Source organism: Bufo gargarizans, chromosome 10 (genome assembly GCF_014858855.1).
Source record: "Bufo gargarizans isolate SCDJY-AF-19 chromosome 10, ASM1485885v1, whole genome shotgun sequence".
NCBI classification, from domain to species: domain Eukaryota; kingdom Metazoa; phylum Chordata; class Amphibia; order Anura; family Bufonidae; genus Bufo; species Bufo gargarizans.
Window position 1 is genome coordinate 123,928,996 of NC_058089.1, and position 14,333 is coordinate 123,943,328.

General features: G+C 45.2%; 1 protein-coding gene and 1 long non-coding RNA gene across 4 annotated transcripts in view; one reads left to right on the top strand and one right to left on the bottom strand.

The window, feature by feature from the left end:
• The window catches only part of SPTBN2 (spectrin beta, non-erythrocytic 2), a 258,310-nt gene that overhangs the window by 138,492 nt on the left and 105,485 nt on the right, over positions 1-14,333 (top strand). For both annotated transcript variants that reach the window (XM_044270585.1, XM_044270582.1), the window contains exon 2: positions 11,623-11,849. In XM_044270585.1, coding sequence (XP_044126520.1) covers positions 11,690-11,849 — 160 coding nt within the window. In that variant the 5' untranslated portion in view covers positions 11,623-11,689. The remainder of the gene's footprint in view (positions 1-11,622; positions 11,850-14,333) is intronic.
• The window catches only part of LOC122920831, a 97,871-nt gene that overhangs the window by 55,222 nt on the left and 28,316 nt on the right, over positions 1-14,333 (bottom strand). For both annotated transcript variants that reach the window (XR_006386940.1, XR_006386941.1), the window contains exon 2: positions 443-516. This is a non-coding gene — a long non-coding RNA (uncharacterized LOC122920831). The remainder of the gene's footprint in view (positions 1-442; positions 517-14,333) is intronic.

Here is a 14,333-nt window from a genome sequence, read left to right on the forward strand (position 1 = left end):
TGACAGAGAGGGAGCCTGCAGAGGAGAAACTGTGAAAAAATGTAGGATACAAGTCATCATTTCCAGTTATAGTGTTGCTTTTCATGTACATGAATGCTTCCTCTGAAAAAATATCTGAAATGAAGGGAACACTTTAAGGAGTTAAAGTTTTTTTGAGGGATTTAAATATTGATAAACTATCCTAAGGATAGGTCATCAATATCTGATTACTGAGGATCTGACTGCCGGTACCCCAGTGATTAACTGTTTGAGGAGGCCTCCTCCTTGGCCCGTGACCTTAGCTACATCAGTCACAATACATTGTCTGGAGCAGTGCTTTGTATAGTATGAAGAGCCCTGCAGCGCGTGTCCGTTATCTCAGCTCTATTATCTGGAATCTGTGTGTTAGCAGATGTATTATGTTTCAGTAGGAGCATTACTCAGGTACCACACGGTGACATACCTGGATTCAATGATTTAACCTTCTTCTGGCACATGCTATCAAAAGCTTCTTTCAGTCAATTGTCCTGCCACGGGCTGTAAACAACATAGTTATCTAGTTAGATCACTCGTTATTGTGTGAAGAGAAAATTAGCAGGCTCAAGAATGTAAAACCATAAAGTGAATTCTTTTTTAGGTCACATGCCAAGATGTTTACCTAGCAGCCATCTGCGCAAATGTGGCCCAGCATCGATCTGAGGTCAACATTAACAATATTCACCGATCCCAAATGAAAAGATTGAACAGAAATTTTTGAATTTATAAAATGCTCCACACAGTATTAGAGTGGGGTACCTAGGGCCCACCAGTAAAATCTATTCTAGGGGCCTGCTGTACAGCTACATGCAAATATTACCTGACCCCAATTCCCAAATCCCTAAAACTGCAGCAAACACATTTTGTTCAGCAGTAACCTGTTGCCTAGCCTGTACCTCACATTGTTCTGTCCTGTCGGTGTCCTGTTGACTGACTCTTGCCTTGGACCAGGGCTCTTCTAGTTATGTGAGCATGGAATACAAGCTCACAAAGCTGCAGGCAGCAGCAAGGTGGCTGATTATGGAGGTCTCCTCAGCAACTTTGAGAAGGTGGATGTAATGCACATTGCGGCTGGACCCACTGTGCCAACTAACTTTGGGCTAAACCTAAGGGAGTTGTCCTGGCAGTTCCCTGGGATTCACCCAGGGATCTGGATTTGGCTACAGGGAACCAAACAGGCCTCTATGTCCTGGAGTAGTCCTGGTGTAGTTGGCTGCTGACCCACAGAGTCAGGAACACTGGTGCACAGCACCAAGGGATCAGGCAAAAGGTGTAGTCTGAATACAGTCTGTCAGGGCAGGCTCAGTAGTCAGGCTAGGTACGGTACATGGGTAGTCAGACAAGAGATCACACCTTCACTTTGTTACTAGACACTAGAAAAAACACATATATATTGAGAAGGAGCAGTAATAACTAATAAAACTTACCTTTTAATACATAAATAATTAAAATGATTGGGAATGAGGTACACAATCCCTTGAAAAATCAAGCTCCCAATTTTAGACATGGTCCATGTAGCCTTTTAGTCTAAAATTGGGGGCTTGATTTTTCAAGGGATTGTGTTCCTCATTCCCAATCATTTTTATTATTCATGTACTAGCAGAAGGACCCGGATTCGCACAGGTATATTTCATTTATTTCATTTAATGTTTCTGTGTGTCGTTAAAATAATATGTAACTGTGACCTCTACAGTACCCCATCCACTTAACAGTGAACTCCACTGCCCCTCACTCCTTAACTATGACCCCCCCCCCCAAAGTGCCCCACCTCCTTACAATGGGACGTCTACAGCAGCCTGTCCCCTTAACTTTGAGCTCCACAGCAGTCTACCCCTTTAACAGTGAGTTTCACAGCACCTCACTCCCTTGACAGTCACCTTCTCGCGGGCACACCCCTTAACCTATACAGCACCCCGCCCCTTTAACAGTGACCTCCACAGTGCCCATCCCTTTAACAGTGACCTCCACAGTGCCTGACTCGTTTAAGTGACCTCCACAGTGCCCGCACCCTTAACAGTGACCTCCACAGTGTCCGCCCCCTTAACAGTGACCTCCACAGTGTCCGCCCCTTTAACAGTGACTTCCACAGTGCCCGCCCCTTTAACAGTGACCTCCACAGGACCCTGCCCCTTTAAAGCTAGGGCTACACAACGACATGTGTTGCGCAACATTTTGTCTCAACAATTTTTATAATGATAGGGTATGGTGTTGCACTATGACATGCTGCGACAGCAACACGACCGTCACAAAAAAATCCATCCAAGATGGATGCATGTAGCAGTGTAGTTGTGCCCTGTGTGTCGTGCGACTTTGGTTGGCTGGGTTTTTATGGAAACCTGGAGTAAAGCTGTGTGTGTGGAGACTAAGGGCCTGCGAGCTTCTATTGGCTGATAAGGGATATGAAGCGAAAGACTTGCAGGCTTGTATTGGCTAATGCTAATGCAGGTCATTTTTTGGGAATATCTCCGGAACGGTACGTCCTAGAGAGATGAGACCCCCACAAGGTTTCTTTCCAGGTAGCAAGGGATGTGTATACCAAGTTTCGTTGAAATCAATGGTTGCGTTTTTTGAGTAATCACAGAACATACACATATACGTTCTTCTTTATATATAGATTAATTAAAAGTTATGTTTTAGGCTACTTTCACACTAGTGGCAGGACGGATCCGACAGGCTGTTCACCCTGTCGGATCCGTCCCGCCGCTATTTCGCCGCGCCGCGGACTGCCGCTCCGTCCCAATTGACTATAATGGGGACGGGGGGCGGAGCTCCGGCGCAGCACGGCGAGAGGCCGCCGGACTAACAGTACTGCATGGCCAACTTTTTAGTCCGACGGCCTCTCAGCGCACACTGCCGTGCTGCGCCGGAGCTCTGCCCGTGTCCCCATTATAGTCAATAAAATAGCAGCAGGACGGATCCGACAGGGTGAACAGCCTGTCGGATCCGTCCTGCCGCTAGTGTGAAAGTACCCTTATTAGTATATAGTATACCCTTATTAGTATATAGTATATTAGTATACTACTGCTCCTTCTCAATATATATGTTTTTCCTATAGATTGTGGGAGGTAAGATTGTTACCCCCTCAGATGGGCATACTTTACAGTCTTCTAGACACTAGAAAACCGACCAGCCTAGCTAAATAGGAAGGCTGATCAGCACTTAGTCAGCAGCTGGACCAAGAGAAAAGGATTAACTCCAGGAGCCCTGTAGAGACGTTCACCGAGTATTAGTCCCAATACACACAGGGTGAGTGTGAGCGATGCCAGCGCCTGCCGGAAAAGCAGTGCCGTGATAGGCATGAACCGCCAATGGAGAAAGAGGATACTGACTGGCCTGCCTCCGTGCCCAGAAGGGATCTCAGCCATCTGATGAATCCATAATAATAAACTGAGTAGTTTATACATGGACGCATAGGCTGTTTGAGGTGTGGTATGTTGCCTGTAGGTAGTACAGTCAGTCTACTCTGCCATGTGTCACTTATGAAAGGGTGGCACACTCTGGGCCCATTCTTGCTCAGGGGATCCACCTGCTCCCCTGTGGGTCAGTCCATGGCTGGCGCCATATGCTCCACAAATGCTGCATAAAGAGATTTTTCCATCAAGGAAAATGACAATGAAGGGGCAGCAATGCTCTATAAAAGGGGAGGGCTGCAATTCTCTGAAGAGTGGCTACCATGATGGGAAACCACAGCCCCCTTGTGATTGGTGGTGGTCCCTGCAAGACCACCTAGAATATGCCAGAAATTGCCAAAATGAAAAAGCCTGAAATGAAATGCACTGATTGCAGTGTTGTCCCAGGTGTCCATACTGCTCAGCAGCTCAATGTGAATGGTATATTGTATGTCTAAGTACGCCGATATCGTGCTGTCAAGGACCATCAGCATCTATGAAATTATGCCGGGGAAGCACTAGTGCATTGTCCTCAAAAACTGTAGAGTCATACAGGATAAAGCAATCTACAGTCTACAGAACACTGTTTAGTTCCAATATCCCTGTAACTATGTGCACATTGCACTTGGGGGTCATTTATTATCCTGAAATACGCTAATATTCGGCTTATTTCACGCGCAGATTGTGGCACAATAATTCATTGCACTGCAATCTGTAACGTTTCCCCGCTCACGCTAGGTCTATAAAAGGTCTCATTCATTATTTTCTATGCCTGTGAGCTGGATGCGTCAAAGTTTTGTAGAGGCTGGCGCCTTTTTATAACTTTGGCGGGGCCACCACCAGTGTTGGACATCCCAGAAGCCCCCTTAGCTGGATTGCATCATTGCTAGAAGCCCCGCCCTCTTAGATGGATTGCATCATTGCTAGAAGCCCCGCCCTCTTAGATGGATTGCATCATTGCTAGAAGCCCCGCCCTCTTAGATGGATTGCATCATTGCTAGAAGCCCCGCCCTCTTAGATGGATTGTATCATTGCTAGAAGCCCCGCCCTCTTGGATTGCAGCATTGCTAGAAGCCCCGCCCTCTTAGATGGATTGCATCATTTCTAGAAGCCCCGCCCTATTAGATGAATTGCATCATTGCTAGAAGCAAGTGCCTGCTAGTTTCAGCAGCACAGGCAGACAGAGGTCACCGAGCGGCGTTGTCACTGTATCTTAATCACTTGAGACACGCTGATAGTAGTAGTATCTGGGCTGTCTAATGCTACCGACTGTGCACTGCACCTAACAGGCTGACCTCAAAGGATGGGCACGCTCTCGTCTAAGGGGGTGTGGCTACAAGTGGAGGAAGTCACATGATCAGCAGACACAGCATCATGCCGCATGTATGTACTCTGGATTGTTGTGGTCACGTGACTGGGGGTCAAAAGGGGAGTTGGAGCCCAAACTGGAACTATATTACTATTAGGCCACATGCACACGACCGTGGTGCGTTTTGCGCTCCGCAGAACACGGATGGCGTCCGTGCGCGTTCTGCAATTTGCGAAACGGCACGGACAGCCTTCAATATAAATGCCTATTCTTGTCCGCAAAGCGCAGACAAGAATGGAACATGCTATATATTTTTTAGCGGGGCCGCGGAACGGAGCAACGGATGCGGACAGCACACGGAGTGCTGTCCGCATCTTTTGCGGCCCTGTTGAAGTGAATGGGTCCGCATCTGAGCCGCCAAAACGGCGGCCCGGATGCAGACTCTAAACAACGGCCGTGTGCATGAGGCCTTAGTATGTGAATTGCTTTAGGGAAACACATTTATGTCTAAGTAGTTTTATTTGGCTGCACAACCCCTTCAACTGGGAAAAAATGTATCAAGAGGAGAAAAAGCAAACCATACTAATATAACCAATCACAGCGCAGCTTTCAGTCTCCAGGATAAGAACATATAATGAAACCTGTGCTGTGATTGGTTTCTCCAATTTTAAGACGGCACACCTCTTTTTCTTTAGAAAACACAATGACCACTCTGCATACGATGTAGCGGTCACTTGTAAGTGAGCTTAGCCTGTGAGTGTGAACGGAAACTTGTGCCCATACTGGAAAGCAATCTTTAGCTTCTAACATTATGGGAAATTTGGAAGAACAAAAATGTTGTGGTCAAATTACAGAGCTAGGCTAGCGCCACACATCATTGTTAACCAACACTAGAGGTGATACAAATCACATAAAATATGGTACAAAAAATATGCAAAAAAGAATGAAAACCATATAAATGGTTAATCAATATGGTCAATGTATGAAATATTATAGGCAAATGCTTTAAAGGGATTTTCCCATTTTTTTAATACTTATGACCTATCCTCAGATAGCGGAATATAGCGAAACGCACACGGACACCATCCGTGTTTTGCAGATCTGCGGTTTGCGGACCGCAAAACACACAACGGTCGTGTGCATGAGGCCTTAGGCTACATGCACATGACCGTTGTGTGTTTTGCAGTCCGCAAATTGAGAATCTGCACAACTCAGATGGCGTCCGTGTGCGTTCCGCAATTTGCGGAATGGCACGGACAGCCATTAATATAACTGCCTATCCTTGTCTGCAAAACGGACAAGAATAGGACAGGTTATATTTTTTGGCGGACCACAGAACGGAGCAACGGATGCGGACAGCACACGGAGTGCTGACTGCATCTTTTGCGGCCCCATTGAAGTGAATGGGTCCGCATCCGAGCCGCAAATACTGCGGCTCGGATGCGGACCAAAACAACGGTCGTGTGCATGTAGCCTAAACCCGGAACCCTCTCCGATCAGCTTACCAAGCACAGCTCCGTACATTGTATAGTGGCTGTGCTTGGTAGCGCGAGAAGAAAATGGCGCTCACAGAAACACCTGGGCCTTCTCAAACATCCTCCAGGTCAGTGCAATTCCAGCAATACCACATTTATATAATTTTAATTAATCACCATATTCTGCCAACCATAACTTTTTTATTTTCCCTATTTTTTTCTGATGGCTCATTTTTGTGGGCTATCTGTAGTTTGTATTGATACTATGTTGGAGTATGTTTGTGTTAAAAAAAAATTGGGGAGGTGAACTGACTACAAAAAACACAAAATCGGTCATTTGATTTTTTTTTCCTTTATAGGGTTTTACATATGGGATGAATACATTTATATTTTGCACAGCAGTGCATATGATATTTATTTTTGATGTTTACGTTTTGTATGGGGAAAGGGGGGTGATTTGAATTTTTATATTTAAAAACAATGTTTTAACTTTTTTTTAAACTTTTTTTAGGCCCCACTAGGGGTCCGGAACATGTTATCATTAAATTGCTTCTCCTATATACTACTGTAATTTAATATAGTTGTTAATGGTAAATTCAGTTTATTCCAATGCTCCCGGGGGAAGCCGCCTCAGATGCCATAGTCACAAATCGATAACGGCATCTGATGGGTTAAATCTGAGATATCGCCAATTGCATACATTAATCTTTAAAGAGACAACATCCATTGTGCATCTACACCGCAGGTCCTCAAGGGGTTAATATTGTAAAGCACAGTCTTTCATGATAGTTTCTTACATATACAGTACTTCAACATTTTTTGTGTTATTCTACTGTAGCTTAAAATCAGGATCAGAAAATAACGGTGTAAGATGTGTATTGGTACAAACATGAAGTAATAAGAAAAGGTGAGATCAGTGGCGACTCTAGGAACAATATATAGGGGGGGCACAAAGATACCACAGTCAAAAATGGGGGGGCACAAACAAAATAAGTATATATCAATAAGATTACAAAATACGAGAGAATTGCGATATGCAGGGATACAGTTATAATAAAGCAATTTACTTACAAAAGAAGCTATTCAGTCGTCTGCAGTGCCGTCCTCTGCTTGCTTCCACGGATTCTTTCCCCTTCTTTCTGTCTCTCGTCAGTGCACAGGCGCACTGTTATGGTGGATCTGTGGAAGACACACTGTTATGGGGGCATCTGTGGATGACACATTATGCCTCTCATTAGCCCTCATTATGCCTCTCATATCAGCCCCCATATCAGCCCTTATGCCTCATTAGCCCCCATATCAGCCCTTATGCCTCATTAGCCCCCATATCAGCCCTTATGCCTCATTAGCCCCCATATCAGCCCTTATGCCTCATTAGCCCCCATTATGCCTCTTATTAGCCCCATTATGCCTCTTATTAGCCCCATATGCCTCTTATTAGCCCCATATGCCTCCTATTAGCCCCCATATGCCTCCTATTAGCCCCCATATGCCTCCTATTAGCCCCCATATGCCTCCAATTAGCCCCCATATGCCTCCAATTAGCCCCCATATGCCTCCAATTAGCCCCCATATGCCTCCAATTAGCCCCCATATGCCTCCTATTAGACCCCATATGCCTCCAATTAGCCCCCATATGCCTCCAATTAGCCCCCATATGCCTCCTATTAGCCCCCATATGCCTCATATTAGCCTCATATGCCTCCTATTAGCCCCCATATGCCTCCTATTAGCCCCCATATGCCTCATATTAGCCTCATATGCCTCCTATTAGCCCCCATATGCCTCCTATTAGCCCCCATATGCCTCCAATTAGCCCCCATATGCCTCCAATTAGCCCCCATATGCCTCCTATTAGCCCCATATGCCTCCAATTAGACCCCATATGCCTCCAATTAGCCCCCATATGCCTACAATTAGCCCCCATATGCCTCCAATTAGCCCCCATATGCCTCCTATTAGCCCCCATATGCCTCATATTAGCCTCATATGCCTCCTATTAGCCCCCATATGCCTCCTATTAGCCCCCATATGCCTCATATTAGCCTCATATGCCTCCTATTAGCCCCCATATGCCTCCTATTAGCCCCCATATGCCTCCTATTAGCCCCATATGCCTCCTATTAGCCCCATATGCCTCCTATTAGCCCCATATGCCTCCTATTAGCCCCCATATGCCTCCAATTAGCCCCATATGCCTCCAATTAGCCCCCATATGCCTCCAATTAGCCCCCATATGCCTCCTATTAGCCCCCATATGCCTCCTATTAGCCCCCATATGCCTCCTATTAGCCCCATTATGCCTCATATTAGCCCCCATATGCCTCCTATTAGCCCCATATGCCTCCTATTAGCCCCATATGCCTCCTATTAGCCCCAAATATGCCTCCAATTAGCCCCAAATATGCCTCCAATTATCCCCCAAATATGCCACCAATTAGCCCCCATATGCCTCCAAATGCCCCCATATGCCTCCAATTAGCCCCCAAATATGCCTCCAATTAGCCCCCATATGCCTCCAAATGCCCCATATGCCTCCAATTAGCCCCCAGCAGCCACATTTTCTATAAAATAAAAAATAAAAACACTTACCTCTCCTGCTCCTGGACGGACGCCGCCTGCCATTTTCTCCTCAGTCGACTGTGCTCTAAACTGGCGCGCACAGCGTGAGGGCACAGAGCGCCCTCACGCTGTGCGCAGCCCTGCACAGCCGACAGCCGAGGACCAGGAAGTGGTGAGTACAGAGCGTTCACCACTTCCTGGTCCTTCGGTACTAATGAGCGCTTCCATAATGGAAGCGCTCATTAGTATTCACTCTGGGGAATCAGCGGGGGGGCACCCGGGGGGGCAAGGGACAACATAGGGGGGGCAATTGCCCCCCCTCGCCCCCCTCTAGCGACGCCACTAGGTGAGATACTCAGTGTAAGGGACAAAGGGACACAGGGAGTGTTTAAATGATGACATTTCATTTATTCAATATCAGGCATTTGAAAAAGTAACTAACTTACAGCAACCAATTTACTCCACCCCCCCCCCCCCCCCCCCCCATAAAGTTAGTTTTGTGTCAATACACAATGTTCATATTTCAGATGTGTGTACATTATTTATAATATCAAACTGGGAGATGTGCTGAGATGGACTCAGTATTGTGGGTTCTACCATGGTTAATGTAAAAAATGAAAATCAGACATTATATAGTACATGACAATCTCCTCTTAACAAAGCTAGAACCAGCCCTGTACCTCACATGGATCCAGAGATCTCCCCATTCACTGCTCTGCTAGATTTATATCAATATGGCAGCTCAAGGGGAGTGTCTTTTCTGCTGCAGCTAAGGGGGCGTGTCCATGCTCCACCTATCACAGCTCAGGAGGCAGTTGAAGGAGGAAACTGAGCATGTGCGGCCTTCTGAGTGAGCAGGTCAAAGAAATAATAAGAAAAAAAAACAGCAGGTGGCGCTATACAGATACATTTTATTGAATAACTCAGTGGCTATGCAAAATTTTGAATTACTTGCAATTACAAAAGTATTCAGATCCAGGTGCTGGTTTAAAAACTGTAAAATATTTGTAGGACAACCCCTTTAAGAAGGCCAATGATGGATGCTCAAACCATCATTCTTTGGATAATGTATTGATCCCACATTTACAACTGGTAGAACCTACAGTAACTTCTCCATATCAGATGCAGGTTGTTGGCTGATAAAGAATAAGATGCAGTATACAGCAACTGACTAAACAAGCCTAGATAGATCCACATATTCTTGATGTGCCTTGATGATGATGTATGGGAATTACAACTTTAATATTTACCGACCTGGAAATTAATGTATTTTTTTTAAAGTGTAACTATCATGTTTTCATTAAAAAAAAAAAATAATAATTTTTACCATATGTTACTGATGCTGCAGCATTATGCACAAAGCAATCTTTAGTTTCTTCACATACCACTGTTTTCCATTACTTGTTCCCTTAGTTATGGCTGTTTTAACCCCTACAATATGATGACCTTCTCAATGTGGCTCCTCTGCCAGTTCTCTGAGGCTAAAACTGCCTTCCCTCACTTCACATACACACTTGCTGTAGCCAGCAGCTTCCTGCCAGCCAATCAGATTGGATTGCTGAGAGACACGCCTCCTCACTCTGAAGCCTAATGCAGGCATGCAGTGTGAAGGACCGTCCCTCTGCCTTCTGTTTATATTAAAGGGAAGACAGACAAGCCATAGCAACGGTATTTGAAGGGAGCAGTGGAAAGGGACAGGGGACATTAATGAATGCTGCTATTATACGGTAATTACAGATCTTTTGGCACTCATTGACAGACTAGGGCTACTTTCACACTAGCGTTTCTATTTTCCGGTATTGAGATCCGTGATGGGGTTTCAATACTGGAAAAAAACGCTTCTGTTTTGTCCCCATTCATTGTCAATGGGTACAAAACGTAACTGAACAGAACTGAATTCTCCAAAATGCATTCCGTTCATCTCCGGTTTTCTTTCCATCACGTAATGTGGAGCAATTCTAGTCAATGGGGACGGATCAGTTTAACTCTGACACTAAGTGACACAATAGGAAATGGATCCAGCCCCCATTGACTTTCAGTGGAGTTCATGATAGATCCGTCTTGGCCATGTTAAAGATAATACAACCGGATCCATTCATAACAGATACAGACGGTTGTATTATCAGTAACGGAAGTGTTTTTGCTGAACCCTGCCGGATCCAGCCAAAACGCTAGTGTGAAAGTATCCTAACTCCAGTATACATGCCTAGCTCTTATACACTAGCAAATAAAAAACATATCACAGTTACACGTTAATGCTTTTTCTATTTCCACCCTCCCTCTTTACTTACTGCAACAATTCCAACTAAACACTTCAAATTCCAATACTGTCTTCTATTACTTACTGAAATTCGCTATATCTGACAATTTACAGTAATACCAGTTATTTAGATTACTACTTGTAAGAAAATACTGTATTAATAACTTTAAGGCTAGTGCTATATTGAGACTTTGCATAGCGATTGCTCTCAGCTCAGTATATTCCTCTGGACTACAGCTGTAGCTCAATAGTTCAAAATTAGTCAGTAATGCAGCAAAAAGTCTTGGTAGCGTTAGCCTTAGGGTAGGGCCAAACAGGGTGGAACTGATGTGGCGGTGATTCGGCCAAAAACCAGTGATTCTAATGCAGATTTCAATTATGAGTGCTGCTTACAATTTGCCCGGAAACTGCTGATTCGCCCACAAGACCGCACGGCCATTACAATCGGCGGAGCAGTTTTCCCAATAAACTAAGCAGCCCCTCAACATTCAAAATAAAAACTGCAGCAGCTCAATGCGGCCTCATCAGTTCGTCCCTGTCTGACCTTATATTTACTCTTGTAAATGCTCTGAACTGGGCTCCCTGCTGACCATATCTGCTCTTTTTTCCTAGGCTGATGGCTCAGTTTTGAGTGAACGTCATTCATTTTGTAGTCTCCTTTGATATCACCGCTGCAGCCATGAGTAGCCCACTTTCACCAACGGATTATGACAGCTTGGAAATTCAACAACAATATAATGACATCAATAACAGATGGGATCTTGCCAATGATGACGACTGGGACAATGAAAATAGTTCTGCACGGCTGTTTGAGAGATCTAGAATTAAAGCACTTGCAGGTGAGCATAAATCATAAGAGTGAGTTCACACGTCAAGGTCAAATGCGGCCTTTGCCAGGATTTTTCCAAAACCACAGCAAAATGATGTGGTTTTGCAATTTGACCTCAACATGTGGACTCATTCTCCTAGATTTGTTTTACAGCAGGAGAGAATGGTAGGTCTGCCTACTGTATTGTGCATGTATGTTCTTAAGGTGGACATTACCTATTTGTTGGCACAGTCCATTTTGGAAGACTCTGCTGATCTAATGTCTAGGTTGGGTTCCACATATTGTTATACAGACTTAACTGATTCCACCAATGTTGGCTGGGTCGACCAACAGACATCTCATGTGAATGGGTGGTTTTAGCAATTATTCCATACAGAACCATAAGAGGCTGTCTCTAGTCTGTTGACAGCATCTCATTAAAACTTAGAAACGTTATGTTCGTTTAAGACGCATATATTAGAAATCTACTTATAATGAACAAAAAATTACAATTTGAAGATAAACTTTGTTTTGCAGTTCTGAAATGCAGATTTTTTTGACAGTTATGTATTAAAACATCTTGAGAAGAAGATCCAGTCCTGAGACACATTATAGAAGGGGACTGCAATATTGCCAATACTTCATACAATTTATAATGTTTTACTTATTTATGCTAGTTTCACACTAGTGTTCAGCAGGAAAACACCTGCTGGGTCTCTCTGGATGCAGCATAGCCGGAAGCTACATGAATACCGTCCGGCCTCACTAACTATATGCCGAGAATTGGATGGATCTCACCCAATCCCCATAATAGTTAATGGGGACAGATGGCATTCATGTAGCTTCGGGCAATGGTGGATCCAGACGGACCCGCAAGCTGTTCCCTGCCAAATCTCCCAAACGCTAGTGTGAAACTATCTTTATATATTAACATTACAAAAGGTACAAAATCTGTACATACTTACCAATATTGAACATACATACATCTTATACCCAAAATGTTTCCATACAATACAAAGCAAGAACAACTGTACCCTTAATACCAACCCCCCACCCCTTCTATTCTACAAAAAAAAAGGGAGATCAACTGGTAACATAAATTTATCCCGTGCCTTATCCACAGTTTAACTGAGCGGGCCTCTTTTTCGTCCAGTTCCGAACAAGGCGTAGTCTTTCATAAAATAATAGTTTCCTGATAATTTCCTGAGTTATGACTGAGCTAACTTTCTAGGTTAGTAGTAAAAACAATGCACAATAAAGAACGGGCACACCTGCTGCGCGAGGTTTATATTCTGAAATATATGGTCCCGCTGACTGTGTTAGTGCTTCTAACTTCAACTTGTTGCCAGCAGGCTGCCTGCTTAACCACCTCCGGACCGCCTAACGCACATGTGCGTTCCGGAGGTGGCAGGCTGGCGCACAGTCACGCATATATGCGTCATCTCGCGAGATGCGAGATTTCCTGTGAACGCGCGCACACAGGCGCGCGCTCACAGGAACGGAAGGTAAGCGAGTGGATCTCCAGCATGCCAGCGGCGATCGTTCGCTGGCAGGCTGGAGATCCGAATTTTTTAACCCCTAACAGGTATATTAGACGCTGTTTTCATAACAGCGTCTAATATACCTCCTACCTGGTCCTCTGGTGGTCCCTTTTGTTAGGATCGACCACCAGAGGACTCAGGTAGGTCAGTACAGTCGCACCAAACACCACACTACACTACACTACACCCCCCCCCCGTCACTTATTAACCCCTTATAAACCCCTGATCACCCATGATCACCCCATATAAACTCCCTGATCACCCCCCTGTCATTGATCACCGCCCTGTCATTGATCACCCCCCTGTCAGGCTCCGTTCAGACGTCCGTATGATTTTTACGGATCCACGGATACATGGATCGGATCCGCAAAACGCATACGGACGTCTAAATGGAGCCTTACAGGGGGGTGATCAATGACAGGCGGGTGATCACCCATATACACTCCCTGATCACCCCCTGTCATTGATCACCCCCCTGTAAGGCTCCATTCAGACGTCCGCATGATTTTTACGGATCCATGGATACATGGATCGGATCCGCAAAACGCATACGGACGTCTAAATGGAGCCTTACAGGGGGGTGATCAATGACAGGCGGGTGATCACCCATATACACTCCCTGATCACCCCCTGTCATTGATCACCCCCCTGTCATTGATCACCCCCCTGTAAGGCTCCATTCAGACGTCCGCATGATTTTTACGGATCCATGGATACATGGATCGGATCCGCAAAACACATGCGGACGTCTGAATGGAGCCTTACAGGGGGTGATCAATGACAGGCGGGTGATCACCCATATACACTCCCTGATCACCCCCCTGTAAGGCTCCATTCAGACGTCCGCATGTGTTTTGTGGATCCGATCCATGTATCCATGGATCCGTAAAAAATCATGCGGATGTCTGAATGGAGCCTTACAGGGGGGGTGATCAGTGACAGGGGGGTGATCACCCTGATCACCCTGATCACCC